We start from the raw sequence: 26,722 nt of genomic DNA, 5'->3' as shown, positions 1-26,722 counted from the left end.
GAAACATGAAGATGAAAAACAAGATGTAGATGATTTAAAATGGATTTTATTCATCTGGTTAAGTTGCCAAAGAAGTCAGTTAAGTCCGTTTATGGAATGAACATTTATAGTGTGCTGGCACAGATCCAAAAACAAGGGAAAGAAAACCAATGTTATGACAACTTCTATGAAATGACTACATGACTTATAACCTAAACCAAAAAAAAGAAAGAAAAACTAAAGGAAAAAAAAGGATAACCTGAAACTAAACATCAAATGCACCGTCTAAATTAAAGCAAATAAATACACTTCTCAATGATAAGGGGATTTCTAGGGGTGAAATTGCACTGAATCAAGAAAAGAAAAAAAAATAAAAGGCTGTTAACTACCAAATACTAGTTTTAACAAACACATAAATACAAAAGTCCACCAATTCCATTTGCACTACTCCTCACACACAAATTTATCATTTATTTCCTAATCACTGTTTAACATTATTTTATATCAGTAATGGAATCTCATTCAAAAACACATTTCTTGCAGGCAGTGGTTTGAAAAGAGAGAGAGAGAGAGACAGCTGAACCGCAATAGCTGTTGACGGGACAACTAAAAAAAAAAGATAGAGGGCTAATTCGCCACAGGTTTTTGTAGTGATATTGACCTCATAACAAGCAATTCCAAGGTCTTAGAAGTGTGGACACAAGCAAAAAAAGAAAAAAAGCAGTTCGGCATTTTACATTCCTCCAGTTGCACATGGAGTCTCTAGAGACTGTGGGGTAGATGAGGGCTGTTACAGTCCGGAATGATCCTTCATCAAGAAAACCTACTGTTTATATGCCAAGACACATAAACAGGGAAATAAAATAATAGGAAACAGACTCATAGTGACCTAAAGGATTTATTCATCCCAAGACAAACTGTTTCAAATTCTATTCATTCTCATTCACTCATTCGCAACTCAAACATACATCTCACTTATACTTTGCAGCAGGCTAGCTTATTCATAGCTTACAAAGGTCAACGTTTTACAAATCATTGTCAAAAAAAAATCAAATTAATTAGCATTCAGTATATATTAAATTATCATTGATTATCATTCTCACAAAGAGCTGTATCCAAGATAAACACGATAAAGCCCTCCTTCATGTTTCCAGGTTTATTTTTCAAGATAAGCTCAAATAACATTTCAATTCATCACGTGTTGAAAATGAAAAAAGCGAGCTACTAGGGAAAAAGTCACATGAATTTCATTTTTCTTTTAGTTCTCAAAGAGTGAATAATTTTGTCCAGCAAAAACATGGCAAATGGTATAAAAAAAAACATCCAGATGTCTACAGCTGAGAGATTGAATGGAGTTCACAAACTATGTGGCACAAGCATTTCCTAGGTCTGGAAGTCCACTGACAATGACAGCAGTCACTACCAGTGCAGAAGGACCATTCACTATAATAGATTCAAACAGTGAAAACACCCCTGAATGGAATGAATGGTTAGTGTGTGCCCTACATTCATTGGGAGCAGTGTTATCTGCTATTAATTTTCAGCTGAAGTCTCCAATCAAAACTGAGACCTTAGACTTGTTTCAGCAGAGTGGAAAGAGTGAGCCCTAGAAGTAGAAAAGGCAAATGCAAGCAGAACTGAGATGGGTGGGAACTACTCGTGCCCTAAGTACTGTTTTGCAGGCAAAGGCAGTGTGGTTGTCCTCTCTTTTTCTTACCTTAGAGTCGCAAAAATGACTCGGGCATGGCAGGGTAAGGCAAGGCATGAGGGGGGTGGGTGGGGGGGAGTTGTTGTCCTGAATCAGTTGCATTATTTTACAATCTAGGTAGACCAGAGATAAACTATTCTAAGCACACTGGCTGAGTGAGTAGGTGCTTGGCCCATTCTCTTAGCATGTAGTGTTAGCTCCACGTGGATAGCTGTCCAAAGTCACTCAATCTGTTTTCTGTTATTCTAACTGAATAACAATCTCAACTGCCACACTGGCCAAAATCAAGGGAAATGAAAAGTCAAGTTGGGAATGGATTCCCTGAAAAGCACCTCTACCTTTATTGGATAAGTCTTTATTTGAGAGTGCCAAACTTTTTGGGAGTTCCTGGGCGCTTTTGCCAAAAATGGCCAGGGATGGTGAAAGCGTCAACACTCATGGACATGGTTTTGGACGGGATGACGGTGAACTGCTTGCGGTCTGAGCTGTACTTGTAAATGGACTCAACCATATCAAGCGTGATGACTCGCGGGCCAATGCCAGTTAGCCGTGCCATCTCATCGGTTTCAGGGTTCATGGTATAAACCGCTCTGAATTGGCAGCTGGAATCTCTGAAGAGGATAAGAAAGTGATTGGCTGTGCTTTTCTCCATTTCCTGAAAAGAGAGATATAGAGAAAAGAATAAGTATATGGACCTAATCAACTTGGGGAGGACATTAGGTTTGATGCATGCAGGTTGTGTGATGATAATACCAACTTATTTTTACATGCTACATCCTCCTTAGGGCATTCATAACAACAGCTGGTAGTCATATTACACAAAGGTTTTGCCGCCACACTTTTGCCACCACCTCAAACATATTGTTTTGCATGTTTTACCTCCATCTTCAATTTGTTTTGTCTTTTCACAAAATGATCTGTGCATCACTGTATGTTGAATTGTTGACAAATAGGTCGTGGCAGCAGTCACATTGTGAGATGGTCATTTAAAATTTCTGATACTATCAGAATTTTTCCCAGACAGCCTTTTGGTTGGAAGTCTATTACAACAGCCATCTTTTAACACAGTATCACCATTTGGAAGCCACAAGTTAAAAAAAAATCACTATAGTTCTTTCATGTTGAGCAGCTTTTGTCTGGGACAACCCAAACGCAAACATGTATAAACCTGGCTTTAAGTGCGTTACATAACCTAATTAGGGTGTAGCTTTTTGTTGGACTCTGACACAGCGGGATGATTTACCTCTACAATCTTGTTTTTCTGTGGTTCATTGACCTTCCCAGCCAGGCAGCAACGAGTGATAGCATTATGGATGATGAATTTGTTGGACTTAAAGCTAGGCTCCTTGTACAGCTTTGGTCCTGCAAAACACAACATTTCCAAATGCTATAAAGCAAACAAAACAATGCTTGCAGCATTCATTTTTACAATTTTTTGTGTGGAAATTATGACTGACCTGTATATTCTGGGATAGAAGCAGGGGAGGAAATAGCGGAGCCAGTCTCCCAGTCCTTCTCTCCATTCTGAACACCAATTCGTCCTGGGGACCTTCCCCGTGATCGAGCAGGAGAGTGTGAACGACTAGAGAGATAACAGAGTAAGCATTTCTTACATTTTGAGGCTTTATTTTTCATTTGCACCTGATAACACAGACTAAACTGCATCTATAGTTTGTATCAATGATACAAGAACACCCACTTATTAAATATTTTAAACTTTAACCCTCTGGGGTCCAAGGTTAAATTGGCTGTTTTTCAGTACTTTTGATTTTACCTTAATATTTCAACTTTAAAAACTATTGACCTTACCTTATTTGATATCATTCTTTTCAGCACAACCTCACATGTCTAAATCTACAGTCATTTTTTTTCAATTTTGACTTACTGTATTAACACAAATGATCTAAAAATCACAGAAAAATAATAAAATCAGAGTAGGAAAATTTTTTTACTGTGAAAGCAAAAAACATGTTTAACAAATCATTTTCATAACTTGAAATGCAAACAGAAATTGTACATTTAAAAAAAATATGTACAAATTTTGCAAACAGCAAAGCTATATGCAACTATTTACCTAAAAATGCATGCAATACCTCAGGTGTCTTTTGTACAACCATTTAAAACTATTTCTAAAAATAAAATTACAGAACAATAAGGTGCCATACAAATTATTTGTGAAATTTAAAAAAAAAAAAACTACAAAAAAGAGGCGCATATCACAGGGATAATAGCTGCAGACCTGTCAACATTCCTCCTGTTTTCCACCTGGAGACAACACTTACATTTCAATCTACCTTTAATGGTTTTTGGCTAGCAAATGTGACATTCAACAGTGCACTCATTATTTTGACACACAAAACAATGACTACACACCAACTACACTCCAAACACGCTAAACATCACAAATTTCTCAACTATCAAAACTCGCTATCAATATCACTCTCTCTCTTGCTCACTCGCTACCATCGCTCCTAAAACTTTCTCCTCTTCCTTAACAACCTAATGTCACGTGCTGCAATATGATTTTTCGATTGCGGTTTTCTTCTCGCACTAAATGTGACGGTAGTATTCAGAAGAAAACAAACAAAACAAAAAACGCTTTTTTTTTTTTTACTTGGCCTATCAACACAATTTAAAAACTGGTATATAGTTTGGAGTGGAGACTTTAAACACAGGCTAAATTTCAATGTTTCAGGCTAAATTCTGTGCTTCCCACTTTTTAACCATTTAAAAAAAGAAAATACATCAAGTCATTATCAATTTGCAGGTTACCTGGGTGACTTCCTGACGGTCATACCGCCAGGGTCATTAGCCATGGAGGACAGGTTCATGGATGAATGGGAGTATACCTTGTTGAGCTTAGTGCCTACAAGTAGGAAATATTGTACATGTGAGCATAGGAAGAGAGAATACAAAAGCCGGGAATTTTACTGGTTAAAGTCAGAAGTACTTACCCATGAAACCTTTGACAGGACTCTGAGAGAGCACAGAGTCATCTCTGAACATAGTCTTAGGTCTCTGCTTCTTGACACCACGCACTGTAGTGGGTTTCTGCTTCAGAACCTTGTCCAAGTCTTCCATGATCTTCAATTGCTGTCTCCTCTCATATTCCTGCTTAGTGAAGTCTCCTCTACGTTGAGGAGTGCCTTCTGCTGGTGGGGTTTTGGGAGGAGTGCCTGGGGTCTGTGGTCTGTCCTCATTTTTACTGCCCCAGCCTTCAATGATCATCCACTGGGGCTTGCTAAAAATGAAGTGTAAGACCTTTAATGTGTAACGCCACATTATGAAATGCAACAAGACTGAATTATGGGATTAATGATAGCAACAATTCGAGTCATAAAACACAGAACAATAAATTATTAAATCCAAATTATGTGCACCCTTTGGCTGCTTAAAATAAAATAAAAAATGATTAAATTAAAGCTATTCAGAAACTGGTCTCACTTTGATTCTTTTTCTTTTTCCTGCTCAAGTTTTCGTCTTTTCATCTCTTCTGTTCTCTTCTGCTGTTTTTCAAGAAAAGCTGCTTTTCGCTGAGCCATTTCATCCTCCGGTCGATCTTTGTCATCCTAATAATAAAAAGGGATGAATGCACACCAATTATAGCACACTTTCTATGCAGATATATACTGTGAAAATATGTGTCAGCCACCAACCTTGAAAAAGAAACCAACTGCTGCTTTATTCTCTGCCTCTGTGAGGTCACTCATTGAGTCAGAGAGAGCATCAGGCACTTGGTCATCCTCCTCATCATCTCCTCCCAAGGCAGACAGTGAGATCTCTATCAGGCTACTGCGTTTGCCATTCAACATCCCTGCAGGTGCATCACTCTCAAAAGAACATTCAGATGGGGCACCAGAGCTGTAGCCCCCTCCTGCAACGCCTTCCTTTCTAGTCAATGGACCATGATTGGACCCGACCTCAAGGTCCATACTAAATATACTTTGTCCATCATTGGAGCCTACTTCTGACAGGCCGTCATCTGCACCAGGACCTGGAGTTGGGGTAGAAGCTGGTATTGGGGTCAGTGTAGTTGTTGGCACAGGAGTTGGTCCTAATGAGCGCAGCTCATCTAGGCTACCGGAGTCACCAATGGAGAATGAGGATGAAGTCTGTACTTGAGATTGCCAGGGATTTACACGACGAAGATGGGGGATGCGGTCTACATTTGTAGGTGGGGTAAGAACCCTCGACAGGGAGGGGACTTTAGTGTCTGATGGACGACTGTGTTTTGGGCTTTTAGGAGGTACAGACTGGGCTCTTCGATGTACATGAGGAGATTTAGGAGAAGTGGTGTGGTTTGTGATTTTGCGTGATGGAGACGGAGAAGAGGAGGCCGAATTTAAATCTCGAGTGGTTTCTCGTGACAGGCGTGCAGGAGGAGGGGCTGAGGTGGAGGTTTTAGGGCTGGTTGGAATAACCCAAGACTTGTTATTGGAAGGTGACGGTTTTTTCTTCATTAGCTGATTTTGCTGCTCAGTCAGTCGTTGCATGTCACTTTGCAGGGAGCTAAGAGCTGCAGTTAGCTTGGACACTGCGTTGTTATAGTCCCCTAAAGGAGCAACCACTTTGTCAGTAGGTGTCGCATGGTGCTTCTCTCCTGGTGTACCTGCCTTCTCTTTGACCTGCTTGTTGAGCGCAAGTCCTCTTTTAACATTACCCTCATCTTCCACTGTGGGGTGCTCTTCATCTTGTTCCTGTTGATCTTCCAATTCGATTCGTGCTAGCCGCTCTTCAAGTGTCAAGCGAGAGAGGTCTTCTTCTGTGAATGAGGTACTGACCTGGCCATCTTCTCCTTTCCCCTCACGGTGCTCTTTCTTTAATTGCAGAAAGGCACTCTTTCCTAGTCTCTGCCTATGCTTTGCAAAAATGGCCTCAATGCGTTTCTTCTGAGCTTCGATGGCTTTGCGCTTTTCTTCAAGCCGAACCCCCAACTCCGACATCTCATTATTCAGCTGTGGGCTCTTGCTGGGGCTTTCTTCAGACTTCTGTGCCCATGATGTCATCTGAGGAGAATCACTAGATTTTGGAGAATCAGTAATCTGTTTCTTTTTCCGTTCTACAAAACTGGTCATCTTCACACCACTGTCAGGAACCTCCTTACCAGCTCTAATAGCAGCACCACCTGCAGCACCGGGTGTTGATGGAGTGGACTGAGCTTTAGGCATGTCTTCTGATGCATCTGAATCCACACTACCGTCTCTCAAAACTGAGTCATCATCTCGTGAACATTCAGAAGTGTTTCTAGTGCGAGTGGATTCACTGGACTCTCCTGTTGGCCGATACATCATTCCTGAGCGGGTTGGTGCAGAGGAGCTGATTGGTGGTAAATTGCCATTATAGCGAGAACTAGCAGGATCATCAGGAGAGTGGAGGTAGAAGCCGTCAGGAGCACCATCAGGGTGTAAACGAGGCTCCATTTTGCTTTCATTGTGAATAATCTGAAGAGCCTCTTCAATTGTAGGCAGCTCTCCTGTTTCACTTGTCCCGAGGTCATTCTCCTCTGCCAACTTAGGAACAGTGGGAGTCTGGGTGGCCCAGGATGCTCTCTGTGGACCATTAGGTCCTGAAGGTTTGCTAAGCAAATGACTGAGGTCTTCGGGAGGGGTGTAGGGCACCCTTGCCATATTTTGACCAGCTGGGTTCAGCTGATCTGAGCTCATAGAGCGGGTTATTACAGGGTTGCCCATCACAATGTCTACGTCGCTGTCTAGCCCAAAAGGAATGCTGAAGGATACTGCTGACAATGGCCGGCTTAAAAAAAAACCAAAAAAAAAAACCCAACAACAAACAAAACAAAAAAGAAAACACAAGCATGAGCACATTAAAAAAATAAATAAATAAATAAAATGCTTAAATCAGTCCAGAATATGCTAGTCCTACCTCAGAGGTTTCTTGCTCCATGTCTTTCCAGCTCCTTCTATATGAGACATTGAGGTAGACTGAGTCAAAGATCCTGAGTACAATGGGACATACACAGACATGTAAAGGCATGCAAACAACACCGGGATGCAAAAAAAAATGGAACACAGAAATTAAAGGGAAAACATTTACAAAAAGTTTCGAATGTCTATCCAAATAAGAAAACAAGACTATCAAACAGCACAAGACACAACTAAAAGACAAACATGGATTGAAGGAAATAAGTGAACCACACTGTAAAATGCTTATGTAGCTAAATGTAATGATGGCTGACCATAGTCTTCATCTTACCTGATGCAGAAGAGGAAATTGGGAGGAAAGGCTTCTTGAATATAGAGGGGGAGGTACTGCAAAGCACAAATACTTCACTTAAATGACGGTATTGTCTAAATAATACGTTGCCCTTAGTCTACTACAACAGCAAAATCACACCCAGAAAGCTTCTGTACCTGTTATCACTCAAGCTGCTTGGTGTTACTGGTGTAGATTCGCCTGACAAAAGAAAAGCCACAAACAGACTTTTTAAAATATATCAATTATATATGATATATATGAAATATATGTTCGTGTTAAACAATATTTAGAAAGGACCGCAAATCAGTGAGACTTACTTAACATATCTATTGGCTGCACAAATTCTGGTCTTTGTACTTCAAACCAGCTAAGCAGTTCTGCCAGGAAGCTCAGCAAGTTCATCTAAATCCCAGAAAATAAATCAAGCACTCAAAAGATAACACAGTATTTGTGTGAATATATTTTTTTGTTCATCAGTGATCCAGACTGAAAGTACCTGAAGTTCCTGTGGTGTATATAACATGTCCTCCAGTGCCAAGTGACAGCAGCTCTTTAGGCAGCTGTCACAAAATTCACGGATGAATTGCAGGTTGTACAAGCTATCTGCTACAGACATGGAATCCTTCATACAAACATCTAACAGAGAGATGAGAAAAAAAATTTAATTTTCACAAATGTCTCAGGTTCTAAAGGTCATTTTTTGCAGCATTCTGTTAGAATGTTTGTTGGTACCTTCAAGTCTCAGAAGGCCGGGGCAATAGTAATGTATGACGGCAGCAACAGCACATCCACTGGACAGGTCTTTAACTTCATTCACTACTGGAAAAACTGGCTTTAGTTTGGACTGAATTTTATCCTTCCTATAGCGGAGCTAAAAAAAAAAAAAAAAGAGAGAGAAAGAAAAAAGACAAATCACACACAATGTTGAATGTAATTTTATAAATTTCACATATTAGTTCATGCCATCAACCATCAAGTTTATCAAACATAGGTAAATGCTCCTAAGCAGACACACAGTGATACACAATAATAAAAAGTGATTACAAAATTAAAAGCAACAAATGAAATAAAGAAAGGTCATGCTAAACCGATGTGAAAAGGAGAGCGCAAATGTGAACAAACTGAAGATGCAGAGAGAGTGACTGAACTGGAGCAGAAAGAAAGGGTTTTTTTCTTCAGAAAAAGTGGGTCAAGTGAAGGTCTCAGGAGACAGAATGAAAGAAAGAGATTAGATCTCAGAAAGAGAGAAAATGTTTCAGGTACAGCTATAGTATACAGACAAAACAGCCCACTGTGGCAGTGAACCAGTGGATTAGAAGCCTTTCTGTTACTCTCATAAACACATACAGACATCTTTGCCCCACACTTGAGAAAAACTTGAACATGGCAGTTTCAGATGATCAGTTAAAAAAAGAAAAAAGAAAAAAAAAAAAGACTGCTATTCATGCACCACACGTCTCCACAAACAATGTCTTTAGAGCTATTGTCACAGCCCAAATCTATCACACTTATGCTGTTAAGTGCAATTTAATGCTTACTAGGATGTGATGCACAATGCATTCCCACATCACATTTGGGGAAGAAACAAACAAACCTGACCATCAGATATTTCCTGATAAATTTGATGAAGACACTGGAAGGATGGAGGGACAAGGGGAGGAAGCAGAGGAAAGGAGGGAACTTACAGGAACAAGTTTCCAGTACCAGCGAGTAGGACACTGTCAGATTGGGGCGGGGGAGAGACAGGAAATAGAAGGAAATGGAGAACAGGAGTACAGGGAGACATATTAAGCGAAGAGTGGAAGAACTAGAAAAACAAAGGGTTGTGACTACTTTATTTACACGAAATGGCAAGACGGCCATCTTGAAAAAGCAATTCCCACCTTGTCCTTGTTTTAATATATCAACCAAGACTTGTTAGGATTGATAGAGTAAGGAAGTAGAAATAGGAAGCAAAAACAGAAATTAGCTTCTTTTATAATAATTTCGTTTGTCTCCAAAACAGGGTGAAAGTTTCTGAATACTAATGTAGCAGCTGGAAGGTTTTGTTCTGACTGGACAAAGCATGATATTTTTCATGTAAACTTTTTTTTATTGAACAAAAAGCTCTTATCAAATATGCAGAAGATGAGGCAAACCACTGAATTTAATCTATCAAAATTCAAATGTATTTTTTATTATGGAACCTACACTGTTTGCACACTGGCAATATATTATTTCTATGATTTTACAGCATTTGTCTGTCACAAATAGACATTTTCCTGTGTTGTGCATTTTTTGTGTAAAACAAAAAAGTTTCCTTCCATTTCTTAGATACCCGTTTCACTTTCACCCACTGCAACTTAAAGGTTTGAGCAGAACACACGTAATTGTTCATTATAGAAGCTGAGCCACGCCAACTGATAATTCTGGATTAGTGCCACAAAACCCTGTCTAGAATATTGTGCCAAGCTACACCTGACTCCACCTGATTTGCAACAGCAACTGACGTCATTAAAATTGCAAAAATTGCTGACTACACCCATGTATATACTCATTTATATACACCCTGTTCCCCCAAAAAACCTAAACGAAACAGACCTGCCCTGACTGCATAATCCCATCAAGAATATCACGCATTTCTGGATAGAAATAACAATACAATAACAGTGACAATACACTGAATATTTAATGCAGTACTCACTGATGGTTGAACAGGTTGGGGGTCTGTAATGGTCTCAGACAAGTCATTCTGGGCTCCTTCAGTACGTTCTCTCAGATTCTGGTTCAACTAATAGCATAATAACAAGAGAAAATCATTTCCACATTCTTTTGTGCCGTGTGTTCACAAAGTCAGAAACAAGCATATAAAAACAAAGTTTAGAGAATTACAGTTCATTAGTCACCAGTTAATTTACTAACTTAGTGCTCATACAAATGTTGAACCAAGAACATCTTCTGAAAGAAAATTAGGTGTTTTTCTGAAAAAGACATTGTTTTCTTTGGCCTGTTCCTTACCTCATTAACCCAGTGAAGCAGAGCATCTTCCCAGCTGGCTGCTTTTCCCAGGAGCTCAGCAGAACTACATGTCTTCACCGCAGTCACTGTCTCCATGGCTCCCACAGCCATCAAAGCATCCATCACTGCCAGATGAGCACTCTTCACCAAATCACATGGGAAGGAGAAAAAAAAAAAGGAAGTGAAGAGCAATGACCCTGGGCAGCATCAATCAATTACAGTTAAGACAGTAATGTTGGATCCTTTTCTAGCATGGTCCTTACAGCAAAATACAATGCACCACTACCAGTATTTACATGAAACACCCTCCAGAGGTCACTAGAAGCCAGTTATGAGTCAGCAGAAACTAACAACAGCTCTCAACAAGTAAGCACACACACATCAGTAGATGTGGAAGACCTTTGGACTCATGTTTATACCCTCATTAAATCATTAAAGAGGCACTGGACCTGTAGCAGGTGAACACATGGTCTGCAAGATTGCCATTCCTTACCTGCTTTCCCTTTATTTGCCTTCTTTGAGCCATTTCCCTTTCTCTTTTGCACAGTGAAATAGTTCTGTATGACTCATGTGTGAGAGACTGCAGGACAAAATGATGTGTTGTAACTAGATCACCAGGAAGCGTAACAAAGAACACCATTCTCTTTAAGAAACAGGTGCTTGTGACCGAATGTATTTTTGACACAAAAAATGGTTATAAAACCTTGATTTTCCCCACTCAAATACAATCAAGCAAAAAAGAAGAAGAAGAAAGAAAACGTACTTAAATGTATTTAACAATCACAATTTGAAGTTACCTACTTAGACAAGACCATTACAGAGCTCTGGTTAATAGATAAAACACATTAACAACTTTGCCTGTAAGACAGAACTTACAGGCAAAGCCTGTTAAAATGTTCCAGTAACATTATCAGCTCAGCTAGAGTGAAACCTTTAACTCTATAAACCTGTTAACTTATTAGACGTTGTGCTCTGTTTGTACTGTAGGGTACAAACACAGCAAAGCAAAGAGTACAACACTATCTTATAGTCAACCTTGTTACTGCTGCAAATTATAATAGTTGAACAATTTTTGCAATTCCCACTATATTCATAATTGTTCAGAATATTAGTTCTACTTTGTTTATACAAATTGCTAATAAATTTGTTCAGTTTTAGAATGTGCCACTGTGGCCACCTTTCTCTTGCCCTTTCTCGTCATCTGAGTGAGTAATGCCAGCAGCACTCTCTTTCTGCTAGCTTCTCATATACAATAAGCTAAACACTTGTAAACAAATTGAAAACATGTATGAACCTTTTTTTATCTTGTTTATCTAAATCCTTTTAAATTGCCTTTCAACAGTACAGTTGGGTGCCAATCTCTCCATTAATACATTAATAGGTAACTGCAATAACAGGCTTGTTACAATAATTAAGTCAGGCTAGCAGAGAGGCAAAAGGCCGATTAAAACATACTGTGGGGCCATTCCTTCAAAATCTTGTCAACAATTTGGAGCTTAATATGTGCAAATCAGCGCCTGCCGCCTTTCACTACTTACAACTTCAGAGATTCTTTTCCTCTTAAACTCTTGTGTAGCCCCAGATGGGGGGCAGGGGCAGTCCAGCTGTGTGCATATCTGTGTACTGATCCCTGATGTAAAGTGCTGACCTGAACACATACAGTGCCTGGGCAGGCAGGCTGGGTGGGGTATGCCAGCAAAAGCTTGCCAGATAATATTGGTCAAAGCTCTCTGGATGTGCTGTAGTCTGTTTCTGTGAGCAGTGTGGCCCTGAGTGACCTGCTTGCCAACCACTGTTGCCAGCACTAGTGTTACTGCTTCTGTGTGTCCTGCCTAATACAGGGACTGCAGGGCTGAAACATCAAAGCAATAAATGTTCCTACAAAAACCAAAACCAATAGGGATTCAGAATATAATTACTTAGTACTGATCATTCCAACATTGTAAGAATTGGAAATAAATTGATTATATTAACATGGTTTTACAGGATTCTGTAGTTCAAAATACAGATCCTTAGAAAATGTAATTTATTTATTTTTGTATGAATGAGTCAATGTGAGCCAAACATAAAAATGTCCACTGCGTTAAACATCAATTATATTATCATCATCATCATCATCATCATCATCATCATCATGTAAGATTACATATTATACATTTTTTAATCATAAAATATTGGAATATTGATAAGCAATGGTTCACTTGTATTTTCCTAACAACCAGTAAATTTTGCCAGTAACTATGCTCTGCCATGAAAGCAAAAAGATATAACATTTTTGCTTTTAGCCGCAAAGTGTGTAATCATAGGTTGGAGCTATTGCCACAGTGTGAAAAGAAGATGACTGAGAGAAAAAGAACAAATGCATGACAGAACTATTGAGAGTGGCTGACTCCGATGTTATGCCTACAGTAATTATTCAGAGGGTAAATCATGGAAAAAATGGGAGAATGAAAGGAGATAAAGGAGGGGGTGCTGCTAGTGGATTTCCCATTGCACACCCAGGAGAGCTCACTAAGCTAAATCACAAGTCTCCCTAATGAGAGGAGCAACTCAAACACACAGCACAGAGCCTGCCAGATCACCATAACAACCAACCAGCTGACCCATAATGCATCTCAGTACAAGCCTGACTGCAGCACTGCTCTCTGCTCCTGGCTTAGTCCTAGCTCCTAGCTCTTAAAAAACAAAAAACAAAAAACATCCATGCCCCTTAAACCAATGTGACACACAGACAAAAAATTAATAGGCCACAAATTAACCCAATCAACATGGAATTTTATGGGATTATTTGGAAACTCTGTTTGCATGTCTATAAATGTAACTCAGATAAACAAAGAATGCAAAAGGCATCTTGTTAAGCATTATGTGAGATTATGATGAGGGAAAAATCTGATTACGTCTGAAATATGACTTAACCCCATTCCCTACCCTGCTTGGTGCCACCTGATGGGGAGAAAAATAGGGGATCAGGGAGGGCTGGGGCCCAGAAAGGGATTTTAGAAAGGGGTTATAGTATGAACATCCATATGTATATGAACTGTATACCTAAGCAAGTAAAGACAAGTGTAGAAAAGCTGCATAAAAAAGTCATTTTGTATACTGTAAACAAGTTTCATTACAACACATTAGTTATCATTCAACAGAAGCCCAAAGCAGAATAAATGTGCAAGATGATGGTTAGTGTTTCAGATAGTCTGCCACATCTAATTTCAGTTAAGCTCCTGAATGATGCTCACTTGACCAGAAAACCTGCCAGCACAGCACTATGATTTAAGACAAAGTGTCACTGCCATCCAAAACCAACAGGAGACCATGAAGAGGTTTAGCAGCATTATAGCTACATGACTTACTTTAGCGCTGTGGGAATCGACACAGTATCTATAGTAATATTACATATAGATTAGAATTAGAATCTATTGTTACAGAAGCAAATTTAACCAATATGTTTCATATTGTGAGGTAGGTTAGGTGCCTGGTGAGTCAGTGGTCATCTCTGGCATGTCATGCGATAGTGGATGATTGCACTCAGTCTGCATGGCAGATTATCTCTAATCTTCAAAGATCTTTATCCCCAATCTGAGGAGTGATGGGGGCTGGGCAACCATCAGAAGTAGTGGACCAGAAGAACAGTTAGTAGTAGGACATATAATTCATTACACATAGGACACAAGTAATGGGGTGGAGGCGGCTGCAGGATTTGAACCCAATTCCAAGGAATTCTAAGTAGGTTTTTTTGTGTTACGATTCCTCCATCTAACATAGACACATTAATACTATCTCACCACTGGACTCTGGAGCAGTGAAGGGAAATCTAATGCTTCAGTTACCAAAACATGTTGGACAATTTTTCCAACTTCTTGAGAACAGTTTGGGAAAGGCCCCTTTATATTCCAGCATGACTGTTGCCAGTATACAAAGCAAAGTCCATAAAGGCATGGCCAGATGAGTTTGTTGTTGAATAACTTGACTGGGCCGTACAGACCTCAACCTCAAACACCTTTGGGATGAATTAGAACATTGGCCAGACTCCCTCACCCAACAGCAGTGTCTGAGCTCACAAATGCTCCTCTGAATATTCTCACAAACAACTCAAAATCTTGTAGAAACCTTTCTAGAATAGTGAAACTTATTATAGCTGCAAATGGTTCCAACTCCATATTAATGTCTATGGATTTAAAATGGGATGAGAGAATAATTGATAACTTACAGTTCTGTATGCATTAGGTTAGCTTTTATCTTTAACCATCTGTTAGCTTTTTTGCCCTACTTTGATTAGGTCAGTGGCATTCTACTCCAGTCCTGATGCATGAACTCCAGCCAGCACCCAATGTGTCCTTACGACTTATGATGAACCTGCAACGCTGGATTTACACGATTAGCAAACACAATGATTAGCTAACAGCAGCAATAATATGAAGTTGTGCGATTTACCAATAACAGTGTAAAAAGTCATTAACAGTTGATGGCTTTGCAGAATAACAGGCACCAGTGTGCAGTCAACTACAAGCATGACTCTACATGCTTTTAAATGCATGTAGCATGTTATCTACCTTGTCTGACTCAAATATGTGAAGCTTTAATATACAGCAGTCCTGCAGCAGATTGCTGCTGCAAAGCCGTTTACTGGCCAAGACCCACAATGATGCCCCATCCTTCTATTGCTGCAGCATGACCCACTTTCATTGCTTGCCACACTGTAGCTGCAGTGCCAGTCAGTGGCGACAAGCCCAAAGAGAAGCCAAACAGCTACTGGAAAGCTCATACACTAAAGGAGCAAAACAGCAAATGCAGCATTAACAGTAACAGCCAAATAACAAATTTAGGATTTACAGTTAAGAGGTACCATTTCCTGACCTGGAAACCTCATTCAGAGCTAAGTTACATGGCAGGCAAGCTGAGACATTTGTATGCTCAGAAACTACAGCAACATGATACATGAAAGAGGCATGTCTCATTAGGCAGTTATTACTGGATTTAATAATCCCAGTAGAAATCATAACCGTAGCCATTATTACAGTGATTACAAGTGGAAAAAAATTGAATTTTAAGATTTTTGACATTAAATTATCATCATAATCATCAGAATGTGTGATGTCAGATCAGGGTACTGATATTGTTGCAGGTGATGTCAGAAAACCTGCAAAGAGCAAGCATGTTTATAAAAGAAAGTCCTTCACTAATCTGATATAACAACTATGTGATCTCAGAGTCGGTACAAGTGAAGGTGCATGTGACACTATTTATTCTTCCTTTTATTTCGTTAAAGCTTTCACCAGAGCACAAGTAGGAAAAATACTATGTAAAAATAAACTAGCAAAGCCCCTTTAGAGGATGGTTCTGTTTTTACCATTATTCATCTTGCTTTGTATCTTTTATCTTTAAAAAACACTCTCTCGCTCCAAGTCAAGAAAAAGGCAGCATTCACATTAATTGGGTCAGATTTATAGGTGCATCTGTTCAACAATATGACATCTAAATTTGGATTTTTATCAGGTTCTACTCTTAATGAGGACTCAAATTCTCAGCAGTATTGCTGAGAAAAACAAAACAAAACAATGCATAAGCCCATTTCAAGCAAAAACCTGAGGTTCTCATTACAACTGTGCCATCAGCAGGGAAGTACCTGCTCCTTTGGCCAGCAAACAGGAACAGTGAAGCAACCAGCATTCACCTAACATAACACCATTTTCCTTACTAATCCTTGGAGAGTCCCTGCTTAGCTTTCAAAAACAGCCTGTGTGTACGTAAACCAAGATGGCTGGGGAATTTTCATTGTATACCATTCCATGAGAAGGATAGTAATCTGTAAAAAGGGAAGACTACTTTAAATTTGAAAGTTGTTGTGCCAGCTGGGGGCAGAAAAGAAATGCATATTACCTTAAATAAAAAGATTTCCCTTTATTTCAGCCTGTAGTTTAGCAAAAACATATTAGCCAGCTGCAGTTTTTTTTATCCACATTGAAGAACACATGACTATATTATGTTTGAACAAGAACTAAGCAAGCAGGAAGAAAGAAAGCGAGAAGGAAATCTATTGTCAAGAGCTAAGAGGATAAACCTGTTTCTCTTGATTTGACTCACACAGCCAACCCAGAGAATTCTCTTAACACACAACAGCTAATGTTTCATCAAAATTGTTAAGCTATTATTCTGATCTGAACCATCTATTGTATCTAGATCATCTCTCTCACACACACACCCTTAAAGTAAAGTGGTTATTCCTCATGTGACTATGACTGCTCTTGTCCTAGCAGCTGGATCCACTCATCCTCTGGGATGAGCTTGGGGAGTGGGGGAAGGGCTGAATGAGTAGGGGGTCTTTTTGATGCCCTTTAATCCCTAGAATCAAAGCATAAACATGGCCCTATATCAGAAACCAAGCGAACTTGAACCTATTTGCTTTCCTACAGAGTTCTGCATAGCAGAGAATCTGGTCTAACGAGAAGAATCCCAAGGATAATAGACAAAAGCATTTCACCCTCCCCATCACCCAGACAGTTTCATCATTTTACCATTTTGATGGGTTTATGTCGGAGGTCAGCATCAGTCACTGTTGTGTCCTGGTCTTTGGCAACGACGCCTCTCTGAGTTAGAAGCTGCAGCAGGGTGGCGTTATCTTTTGGCTGAGCCTCAGTTGCAGTACTACCCAGTAATATGTTGTAGGTGCGACAGTAGAGCTCTGATGACTGCAGGAGGTGTGTTACTGGAGGTTTAAGGTGCTCCTGTTCATACTGGTCACAGTAGAAAGGGTCACGCAGCTCTGCAGGGACATTTTCTACAGAGAGAGGAAAAAAAGACACAAATGGTTAATAATAAAAATAAAAAAAAAGTTTCTAGTTGTGGTTCTATTACAGACATGTATGCAACAGTATTGCCAGAGCATACACAACTATACCAGACCAGACATAACAGATCTAACAGTGAAACCAAGGGGCAAAGTGTGCTAGTGACATGTCAGTCACACAGTAAACCATACACTAACATTTAAGCCTATGATCTTATCAGGAATGAGTTTACTGAGGTTTACAAGCAAGGGAGGTAAAGAAGACTATGAGAGACTTCTTTACAAACTGACTTCAATTTGTTACCCCATGAGGAATCAGAATACTTTATTAATCCCCTTTATTGATATACCACCTTAAGGGAGTCCAGCTCCATCCCCACAACGTTACTGGCCATACGTATCAGTTTATTGAGTCTGTTGGAATCTGTGACCCTCAGCTTGCAACGGTGTAGAGGATCGCACTGGCCCCAACAGACTCGTAGAAAATCCTTAGCATTGTCCAGCAGATGTTGAAGGACCTCAGTCACCTCAAAAAATAGAGACGATTTTGGCCCTTCCTGTAAAGTGCTGTGGTGTTTTTAGCCCAGTCCAGTTTATTGTCAATGTGTACTCCAAGGTATTTATAGTCATCCACAATGTCAACATTGACCCCCTAGATTGAAACAGGGGTCAAGTGTTTCCTGGTAATGGTACTATATTAAATAATGCAGGTTTGAGGCATTTCTGCACTGGTTTTACGGTTTTTAAAACTAGAAACTACATCTATTTTTCAGTCTATAAAGTCCAAAGCGAGATGTCCATGTGATTTGCCTTGTACAACTATAAACCAGGAATAAACATGTTTAAAGTATGTGTATAGACAATGTTTATGTTCACAACAAGTGTACGGGGATATTGTTTTGTCTTGTTCAACATTCAGTCACTTCAAAGGAGCTTGCAAAGAAAAGCGTCTGGACTTCTTTAAGTTGCTTGAAGACGTTTCAGCTCTCATCCGAGAAGCTTCTTCAGTTCTAAGGTCAAATGGTGGAGAGTCCCAGATTTAAACTCAGTGGGAGTATTCCCCCCAAAGAGGGACAAAAGGACCCCCTGATGATCCTCTAATCGCCTGAGCCAAGGTGTGAAACTGGGTGTGGGTCCCAATCAGCCAGAGTTTTGGGTGAGCTCATTGTGAAGCCTGGCCCCACCTTATCAGCAACAAGCAACTTAAAGAAGTCCAGACACTTTTCTTTGCAAGCTCCTTTGACTACGATGACCTGGATGACTGAGAACCTTCACAGACATTCAGTCGCTTCAACATTTTGTTCTGTTTGTTTTTCACTTACCAAAATTAGCATCAAATTTAATACCACAATGGACCCTGGATGTACCTTGCTCAGCACACAAGATAGCCATCACTAGATAAGAATGTAGTCACATTTATATACTGCTTTTCTACCCTTACTGACCACTCAAAACACTTTAACCACAAGCTACATTTAAGCATGCACTCATAAAGTGTATTATTCTATACACTTTAAGCACTTTATCTCCCTCTTATCCCAGTCCAATTTAGAATAACCAATTAACCCAACATGTACATGTTTGGATTTTGGTAGGAAGCCAGAGTACCCAGAGGAGACCCACGCAGGCACAAGGAGAACAAACATGTAAACTCCCCACAGAAAGGCCCCAACCAGGGTTCAAACCAGGGATCTTTTTTTGCGACAGTGCTAACCACACGACCACTGTGCTGCCCATAAAACCCACCGGCTATACCCTCTCACCCAATGTGAAAATAAAGACTAAATATGATGACAACAGCAAAAAACACAAAAATCTGAGCCTTCAACACTAGTGCACAAATGACTTTGTTATCATGATCTGTCTTTTATAAGTTTACCCTAAAAACACAAACTTGACACACACCCTTTGAAACTGGTTTCTCTGCAGCAAACCTAACAGCCAGTTTCTGTGTGCAACCATAAACAAACATGTGACTTGCCGTTTCAAAGGCCCTTGGACAAAAAAGTTGACTTGCTTAAACGCAAGCAGTATGTCTGCAAAAAGAAAGGAAAAACGTGTGTTTGTGTGTGTGTTTGAGAGCCTTAGACTATATATAACAGAAGAACAAAGGGATTATTACAAGGGAGGTGTCACTAAACTGCTGTATCATTATATAATCATGTAATGGATCCATTGACATCAGCTGTCGAAACAAAAGCCGCCTCCTTTAATCAATGCCCTGTTCCCTTTGTCTCACCCTATGATGACTATAGGTTGCCACACAATATGATCAGTCATGCCACATGGTTCATGCTGTTGTAAATACTCTCAGGTGCCAAAACTGGAGTGCCTACTTTAGTGCTGTAAAAACAAATCATCTTGGGTCACATAGGTGCATTGTATATGTAAAAGAAAAAAAATTCCACTGTAATGTGTAAAAGACAAAAAGGTAAACCAGAAAAAAATTAGCCCAGAAGGCAAAGTAGGATGCAAATGCCACAACTGAGTGAGATTGGAAAGATCGATAAAAGAATGATTTCCCTATGACACAGTCTGTCCATGAATGATCACTTTGTGTGACACATATCAGAAACAAAGTGGCTAGAAAACTGAGGCTTCAAATTGTTATACAGGTCCCCAAAACTATGCACATGCACAGCAAAAATAGCAACAATTATTTAGTAAAGCACACTCCCGATTTAAAAACTAAAAGTAATACAAGGTAACAAAAAGCATGACGAACTGGAATACTTGTAACCAAGCCTTGCATTGTGATGCCGCAATTATATTCATCAATGCCCTGCCAGGGGAATATTTAGATTAAAAGCATGTGCTTGTTTTGTTTGCATAAGCAGGAGCAACTACCTCTGTCACTTTTATAGTTCATGGGGTCAAAGCTTATCTACTGGTTTGAGTAAAAAGGTAAAAGTCAAATGTGCGAAAAGCTTCTAAACACATCATCATAGATGGTAAGCTAGAGGAACGCTTGTTAGGAAGAGCCAGTCAAGCAATTTGTGATTTTGACTGCGATTCTTCAGCGGGTCTGTGCTTTTGTTAACCCAAATGTCTTAGATACCAACCTGGGACTAAAGAATACAATGAAAACAGTGTTACAAACTTAAAGATCAGAGCACTATTTTAGTGACGAGTATTTATTTTTTCTTAAGTAAATCAGACCAAGCTATTAAAACATGCAGTAAGATGTATAGAACTTGCTAATGTGGTTGAAAGTCAGTTCAGCTGTGTTAGATATCTTCTGTACTGACCTGTATCGTTTGATAGCCTGCTGATAACAGGAACCACATGTCCCTCTACCTCACTGACTATTTGAGCTAGCATGCTGGTCATTTCACAGCCATGCTCACTTGTCCTACAGTAATCACACACCGAACAATACAAACTCTCCACCTCACTTGCTAGGTGGAAATCGAAACTGATTTAAACCAAGCGAAGAAATCCACAATCCACCAATTGTCACTTTACACTGGGGTGTAAGCTTTAGCACAATGAATGTCAACCTGCTGGATATGACTATCTAAACGTCCAGGTTTCTCATGGGAGCCTTTCTGGAACTCTAAGAGACATTTATTTTAAAAATTTCTCCATGTAATCTTTAGGCAGTAAATGAAAGCCAATCATAATTACAATTCCTGTATCTTAACTCAGCATTATATGTGTTATAATAATGAAAGCGGTTTTAACTTTTAAATCTTTCATTGAAAATTATACAATAACATCTTCATCATGTGGTGAAGAATCAAACAGGCGATTATATGCTCTCATTTTTAGAACAAAGCAGGTACTGTTTTGCTGCCCCAAAACCAAGCAGTGGTGAGAGGGGCCGTGGTAGCATTCTACCCCACACGTGACCCCTCGTTCTGTGTAAAATGCTAATGCCACTACCTTATCTGAGCTTTATTATTTATTATTGCCATCTACAACAAAGATCTTATCATTAACCCTTTCTTAAATAATACTGTACTATTTGATCACTATTGTAAAAAGGGTACTTTCTGCACTATACATCAAGCACCACATCATCACCAGTAGCTCCCTCTACCAGGCCTGTATATCCTATCACATGGGCAACACCTTGCTATAGCACAAGCTTAAACTGCATTAAATGGCAAGCGTACAGCGAAGTACATTTTAAAGAGAGAAAGTCTTAATAATATTTTGAGGTGTTTTGGCATTTAACAGTATAATGCCATGAAAGGCTAACATATAGTGAACAGGAATCCCAACCGTTTAAGTAAACATTAAAAGCAAGCCAACATCCTCCTCAGGTCCTTCTCCCTTGCTGACTCACCATGGTCACAATGATTGGAAAAGGATGAGTAATCAGTCAAACAGGATTTCAGTATGGGCCAGCAACTTTGTAGCTATGTGAAGGTAATATGCTACTGTAATGGTAAGAGTGGGTCAAAGTGTGAGGTGGTTTGGTTTTATAGCTATGAAAAGAAAACATAGGATGACTCCAACAAGAGATTGTTGGACATAAAAAACAATATTTAAGCAGCGACATAGTCTGTTTCCCTGTTATTCAGATATGGAAAACAAACACAGATAATTCACGTTGGCAATGATTAGAAGGAAACCTGAATAACAGAATGCATAAATGTCATGTCCTTGGACTTGTCACTATAAGATTAAGTATTTCTTAAGCCTCAGCAGGTAAATCAAGTTTCTTGTCCCATTCCAGCTTGAGTCATACTCAGATCTGGAAACTCATTTCTCATGACAGCTTCAAGAACTTCAAGGGTAAATAATTAATTACATTCATGCCTAACTTTTTTTTTTTTTTTTTAAACCCTGCATGGAAAATATTAGACATAAATAATAAGTCAATGCATTTAAAAAAAAAAAAAGATCCCAAGACTTTCATACATTAAACACCCTCGCATGTATATTTAGTATGCAAGCATGTATACATATATACAATATAGATATAGTTAAAGTGTACTATACAGGAAGGAAAACAACATTTTATCTCGTCCATTAACCTCTTAACACCCACAAGAAAACTACTTAGAGAACGGGTTGGATTGCTTTTTAGCCACATTCTAAACATGTTTCAGAAAATACACATTATATTTTAGATATTTACCTTTCAAATCAACACTCACAGGCATTTTTCCCTACAAGTCTTCTATTACAAAATTTCCATTTTGGTATGAAATAGGAGAAAGTTCTATGTAAAGACGTGGCAACCTAATCAAATCACCAGTAATGATGGATATTAAAAAATAAATGCTGATAGCCAAATGTCCCTAGGTAGAGCAGAGCGTATTGAAAAGATACTGTGTAGCTACTGTGAGTTGTCCATTACTAGAATGACGAGTTACAGCCTACAGGCTCCTTCCTTGTTAAAACACAAGGTCCATGTTTCCTTGGTTAAAGGAGACAGCGAAATCATCATGGCAGCCCAATATTTCAACATGTAAAAAAGCATTTTAACTGGGAAGTGAAAAACAGCGCTGACCACTGAGACAATGTGTTGCACATTACAAGACTGAAGTCTTGAAATCTTGACTGAAGACAGTGAACTTAACCGTAGGGGTTTGCTTGTGGCAAAAGTGAAACTATCTTGTAGGAAACTTTATTGTTTAAATTGTGCTGCCATGCTTGAAACATTTGTTATGCAAACACAAATATTTCAGTCCATCCATATCATTGCCCCTGATGCTGATTTTATTCTAGATTTTTTTTTTAAATTTTATCTCAATAAGTGGTTATTGGTTTCCTTAATTAGTTAAACATTAGCTTTTTAGCAAATAATCTAACTAAATATGAAATGCACTGTAAACACTACTTTGTTATCCATGTCAAATTCCATTTTTGGAGAGACTGGAATTAAAAATGCCACCCATTGTTATCTATAGACTAACTGACCTAAAAAGGCTCATGACCAGATGACTGTCTGGCTCCTGCTGGGCTCTGTGTTGTCCTAATGTGCTAGGTTTCTAATAAGGGACAAGATGATGTCACCCAGCTTTACAAAAAAATTACCATCAGCAGGGCTATTGAACTCGATCAAGAGAAAACCTCCACATCATAACAGTGTTTGTCCTTACATTCCTGCAGCTTGGTATGGAGTGACTTTGACCATAGGGTGTGGTTGAGGTGCTTAACAGAGTACACATGAGCTGCAGCCCAGAGTCCTAAACCTGGGACCTGCCTGAAATTATGAAACAAACAACTCATGTTGCTAAAGTTAAATGAAGTTCTCCTCACACCTATTTCAGGATAAAATAAGTAATGCCTGTATTTAAAAAAAAAAAAAAAATACACTGTAACATCAAAAGGTCCAAGAATGTATTAGTATAGTAATATGTTTGTCTTTTGTTTTTTTATAACCACATTACGTCATTATGTGTAGTCTACTTTTGAAAAAATAAAGCAATCAAGGCTTTTTCTTTACAAGGCTCATCGGATGTCTGCTTCATAAGGTCTAATCTTCACCAGTGAGTGCTCAAACAAAGAGCCATGCTATCACCTCAGGGTCAAAGCTGACGAGATGCCTCAAGAAAATGAGACAAAACAAATTCTTATGATAGGCTACATGTTAAGTACAGAAAACATGTTTTGGTTATGTTGTGGGTGTGCGTTTTGCGCTACAAAGCTTCTCCCAGTTGCTTCTTGAAATTTGCTGACTAAGGACATGGAAAGAAACCCCCTGATAATAAGGCACAAGAGCACTGGTAGTCTATTCTCTGAGCGCACAATAAGCTACGGTCTGCTTTTGATTCAAATAACATGAAGCAGTAACCAGCGTTTACTGTGGGTACTGTGGGCTGTCACCATCACTAGGAGAAAGAAAGATACTGGAAAAACATACGCCCCGTGTGCCCTGTCTGTGTAACCGGATTAAAAACATCCCCAGCAGCTAGCCTGCAATTTCTGACTGAAGCCTGGTGGCTGGAAACGCGACAGAATGGGCTAGCGTGATAAGGCCTACAGGAGGAGGCCGTTTCTGTGACACACATACCTCCAAATGTGCCCACCCATTGAGTGAGAACAAATGACATGTGTCAGTGTCAAAAACGCATACGATGCATTGCTCCTCTGCTCATATGCGCCTCTTTGTGCTGAAAATCGCTGAACTACACACACTGCAGTTCCCCTACATGCATACCGGTTTTCGCTACACTGTTAGACACAATATAAACACATTGTTGGACAACAAATGGTCTTAACACAACCTTTACGCATAACATTCAGGCCTGCCGTGTGAACTAAAACCTACCTGTGCTGCCGTAGGACTTTGCCAGCAGCCATCCGACACTTGCGCATATTTTTGATTTAGTGCAGTCATACAAATCCAATGATTTTATGTCTGGGACCACAAAAGTCTTCCTCATGGTAGGGGAGTCCACCATAGCGAGTCTGTAAAAATGGGAAGCGGTGATGGGGGGGAAAAAGGATACAGTATAAAAATATTCAAGCGATCATTCTTGGAGCAGACGATTCCATACGACCGGGGCTGGGAATACGGATGTGGTTCAGGGTTTTGCAGGGAAATATCCGCTCCGAAGCTACTTCCAAATCAAACTAAGGTCCTTTTGTCGGAGGTTTCGAAGACGAAGTCCTGGCTTAATTTTTCCTTAACACCAGCTAAAGCCCCGACCGGCTGGGCTACTATAAACCGGACTATTCCCCTCGTTTTTGCCCTTCTTCGTCCGCATTGCCGTGTTGTCAGCTCACTGTACGTACGTACGCTTTCGTCCCGCTGATGACTGACTACCAGGTGCTCCACAGTGGAATCGCTCGTCCACTCCACCGTCCAATAGAAAATAAGCTTTAACAATATGGGCGGGACTTCAGTGTTTATGATACAGCAGGTAGAGGTGAGGCGCTTTTGCTACAGGTGAATCTTCTCGCACACAAGTGGGTCGATGAAAGGACACCTTTGAGTGCGAAAGTCAAACAGCCAGTAACCTTCGAAAAAACATGTAGATTAACTATAACTCATTAATTTAAAATATTTACAAATGTGAACATTAGAATCTAAAAGTACTGTCTTAAATTTTGAATTAGTACCATAACTCGACTGGTATCAGAAAAAAAACGTAGCCTACACAAACACACACATATAAAATGTACCTCTCTGAGCTATACTCTACCTTCAGTTTCTGTATTGTCATCAATGTCTTGATTGTGACAATTTCTGTAAATATTTGGGGTTTTAACTTGTATGTATTTGACTGTATTAGTCATAAACTACAGCACGTGTATGATCTTGGTCAATATATCCACCACTGCAGTGGGCCAACTCTTGGCCTATTGCAGACAGAAAGCAGAGAACATTATGGACTTTTAGCTGTTAATTAATCAAAATACGTTTTGCTAAATCTGCTCTGAACATACAGATCTACATATTATGCAGACAGATAGAAAACAAATATAGTAAACAATGAATCTAAGGTAGATGAAATTAGTAAAGGTATTTGTATTACTCTTTTACTTGTTCCCCTCAATTGTCCATTAACATGTGAAAGTAACGAAAACAATATTAAACTCAATGAAAAGCTATATTATGATCTCATTAAATAACCGTTGCCTTACAAAGAGCTACAGCAGTAGCTACAGTATGGTGATGTTAATCTTATTACCTCTTTAAAACAACTGTCACACAAAGCACAAAGACTGGAACAGAGCAAACATACTGGCAGACTATGTAAGAAGTTTCTAAAATAAAAACAGGCATAATTCATTCTGGAAAAAAAAATTTTTTTGTTGGATGTTTATAATGAGACTCGAGGGATTTCTTCCATCTGCTTTTAAACCCGTGTTTTCTGCTGCCATCCACACTGGAAAACAAATCTTAAGAGTGCCTCATCATATGATGTTCGTTCCAAAAGCCCTTCAAGTTCTCGACTGCAGTAACTTTGTAAGAGGATTACCTCTCAGCTATTTTAATCTAATTATAAAAGAAACAATAATTCCCAGTCACAACCTTTTGCCCAACTCAATATGTTTAACCCTTTGGATGGGATGGTGGCAAAGCATAAGGTCTTTTCTATCAAACGCATAAATAATTCTATATATTTAATCAC

At 39.3% G+C, this 26,722-nt stretch overlaps 1 protein-coding gene across 3 annotated transcripts; it reads right to left on the bottom strand.

The window, feature by feature from the left end:
• Positions 1 to 16: 16 nt before the first annotated feature.
• On the bottom strand, positions 17 to 25,409 carry camsap3 (calmodulin regulated spectrin-associated protein family, member 3). 3 transcript variants are annotated; one of them, XM_086289536.1, is made up of 18 exons: positions 24,913 to 25,409; positions 17,413 to 17,675; positions 10,901 to 11,041; positions 10,587 to 10,673; positions 9,589 to 9,621; positions 8,636 to 8,774; positions 8,400 to 8,539; positions 8,221 to 8,305; positions 8,059 to 8,101; positions 7,901 to 7,956; positions 7,571 to 7,643; positions 5,344 to 7,441; positions 5,132 to 5,256; positions 4,642 to 4,928; positions 4,460 to 4,553; positions 3,145 to 3,269; positions 2,931 to 3,049; positions 17 to 2,342 (listed from the first exon to the last, which is right to left on the bottom strand). In XM_086289536.1, the coding sequence occupies exons 1-18, from the start codon at positions 25,043 to 25,045 to the stop codon at positions 2,043 to 2,045; spliced, it is 4,341 nt and encodes a 1,446-aa protein (XP_086145662.1). In that variant the 5' UTR covers positions 25,046 to 25,409; the 3' UTR covers positions 17 to 2,042. The 3 variants fall into 3 exon arrangements, with proteins under 3 accessions (XP_086145662.1, XP_086145664.1, XP_086145663.1); XM_086289538.1 differs by having other exon boundaries at positions 7,571 to 7,607; XM_086289537.1 differs by lacking the exon at positions 9,589 to 9,621.
• Between the last annotated feature and the right edge of the window lie 1,313 nt (positions 25,410 to 26,722).

This window comes from Aulonocara sp. 'chitande type north' Nkhata Bay, linkage group LG4 (assembly GCF_057382095.1).
Source record: "Aulonocara sp. 'chitande type north' Nkhata Bay isolate Kocher_YH1m ecotype deep benthic linkage group LG4, A_spYH_male_GT1.1, whole genome shotgun sequence".
Lineage (NCBI taxonomy): Eukaryota > Metazoa > Chordata > Actinopteri > Cichliformes > Cichlidae > Aulonocara > Aulonocara sp. 'chitande type north' Nkhata Bay.
Note: the sequence above shows the minus strand (reverse complement) of the source record. Positions and strands in the feature narration are given on the sequence as shown.

What these genes read in the sequence shown, in the direction of transcription:
- camsap3 (XM_086289536.1), bottom strand. Translation starts at nt 25,045, where the DNA reads ATGGTGGACTCCCCTACCATGAGGAAGACTTTTGTGGTCCCAGACATA. An exon ending in AAAGTCCTACGGCAGCACAG is followed by an intron (nt 17,676 to 24,912) that starts GTAGGTTTTAGT and finishes CTCTCTCTGTAG; the next exon opens with AAAATGTCCCTGCAGAGCTG. An exon ending in TGCTTCACTGGGTTAATGAG is followed by an intron (nt 10,674 to 10,900) that starts GTAAGGAACAGG and finishes TTATGCTATTAG; the next exon opens with TTGAACCAGAATCTGAGAGA.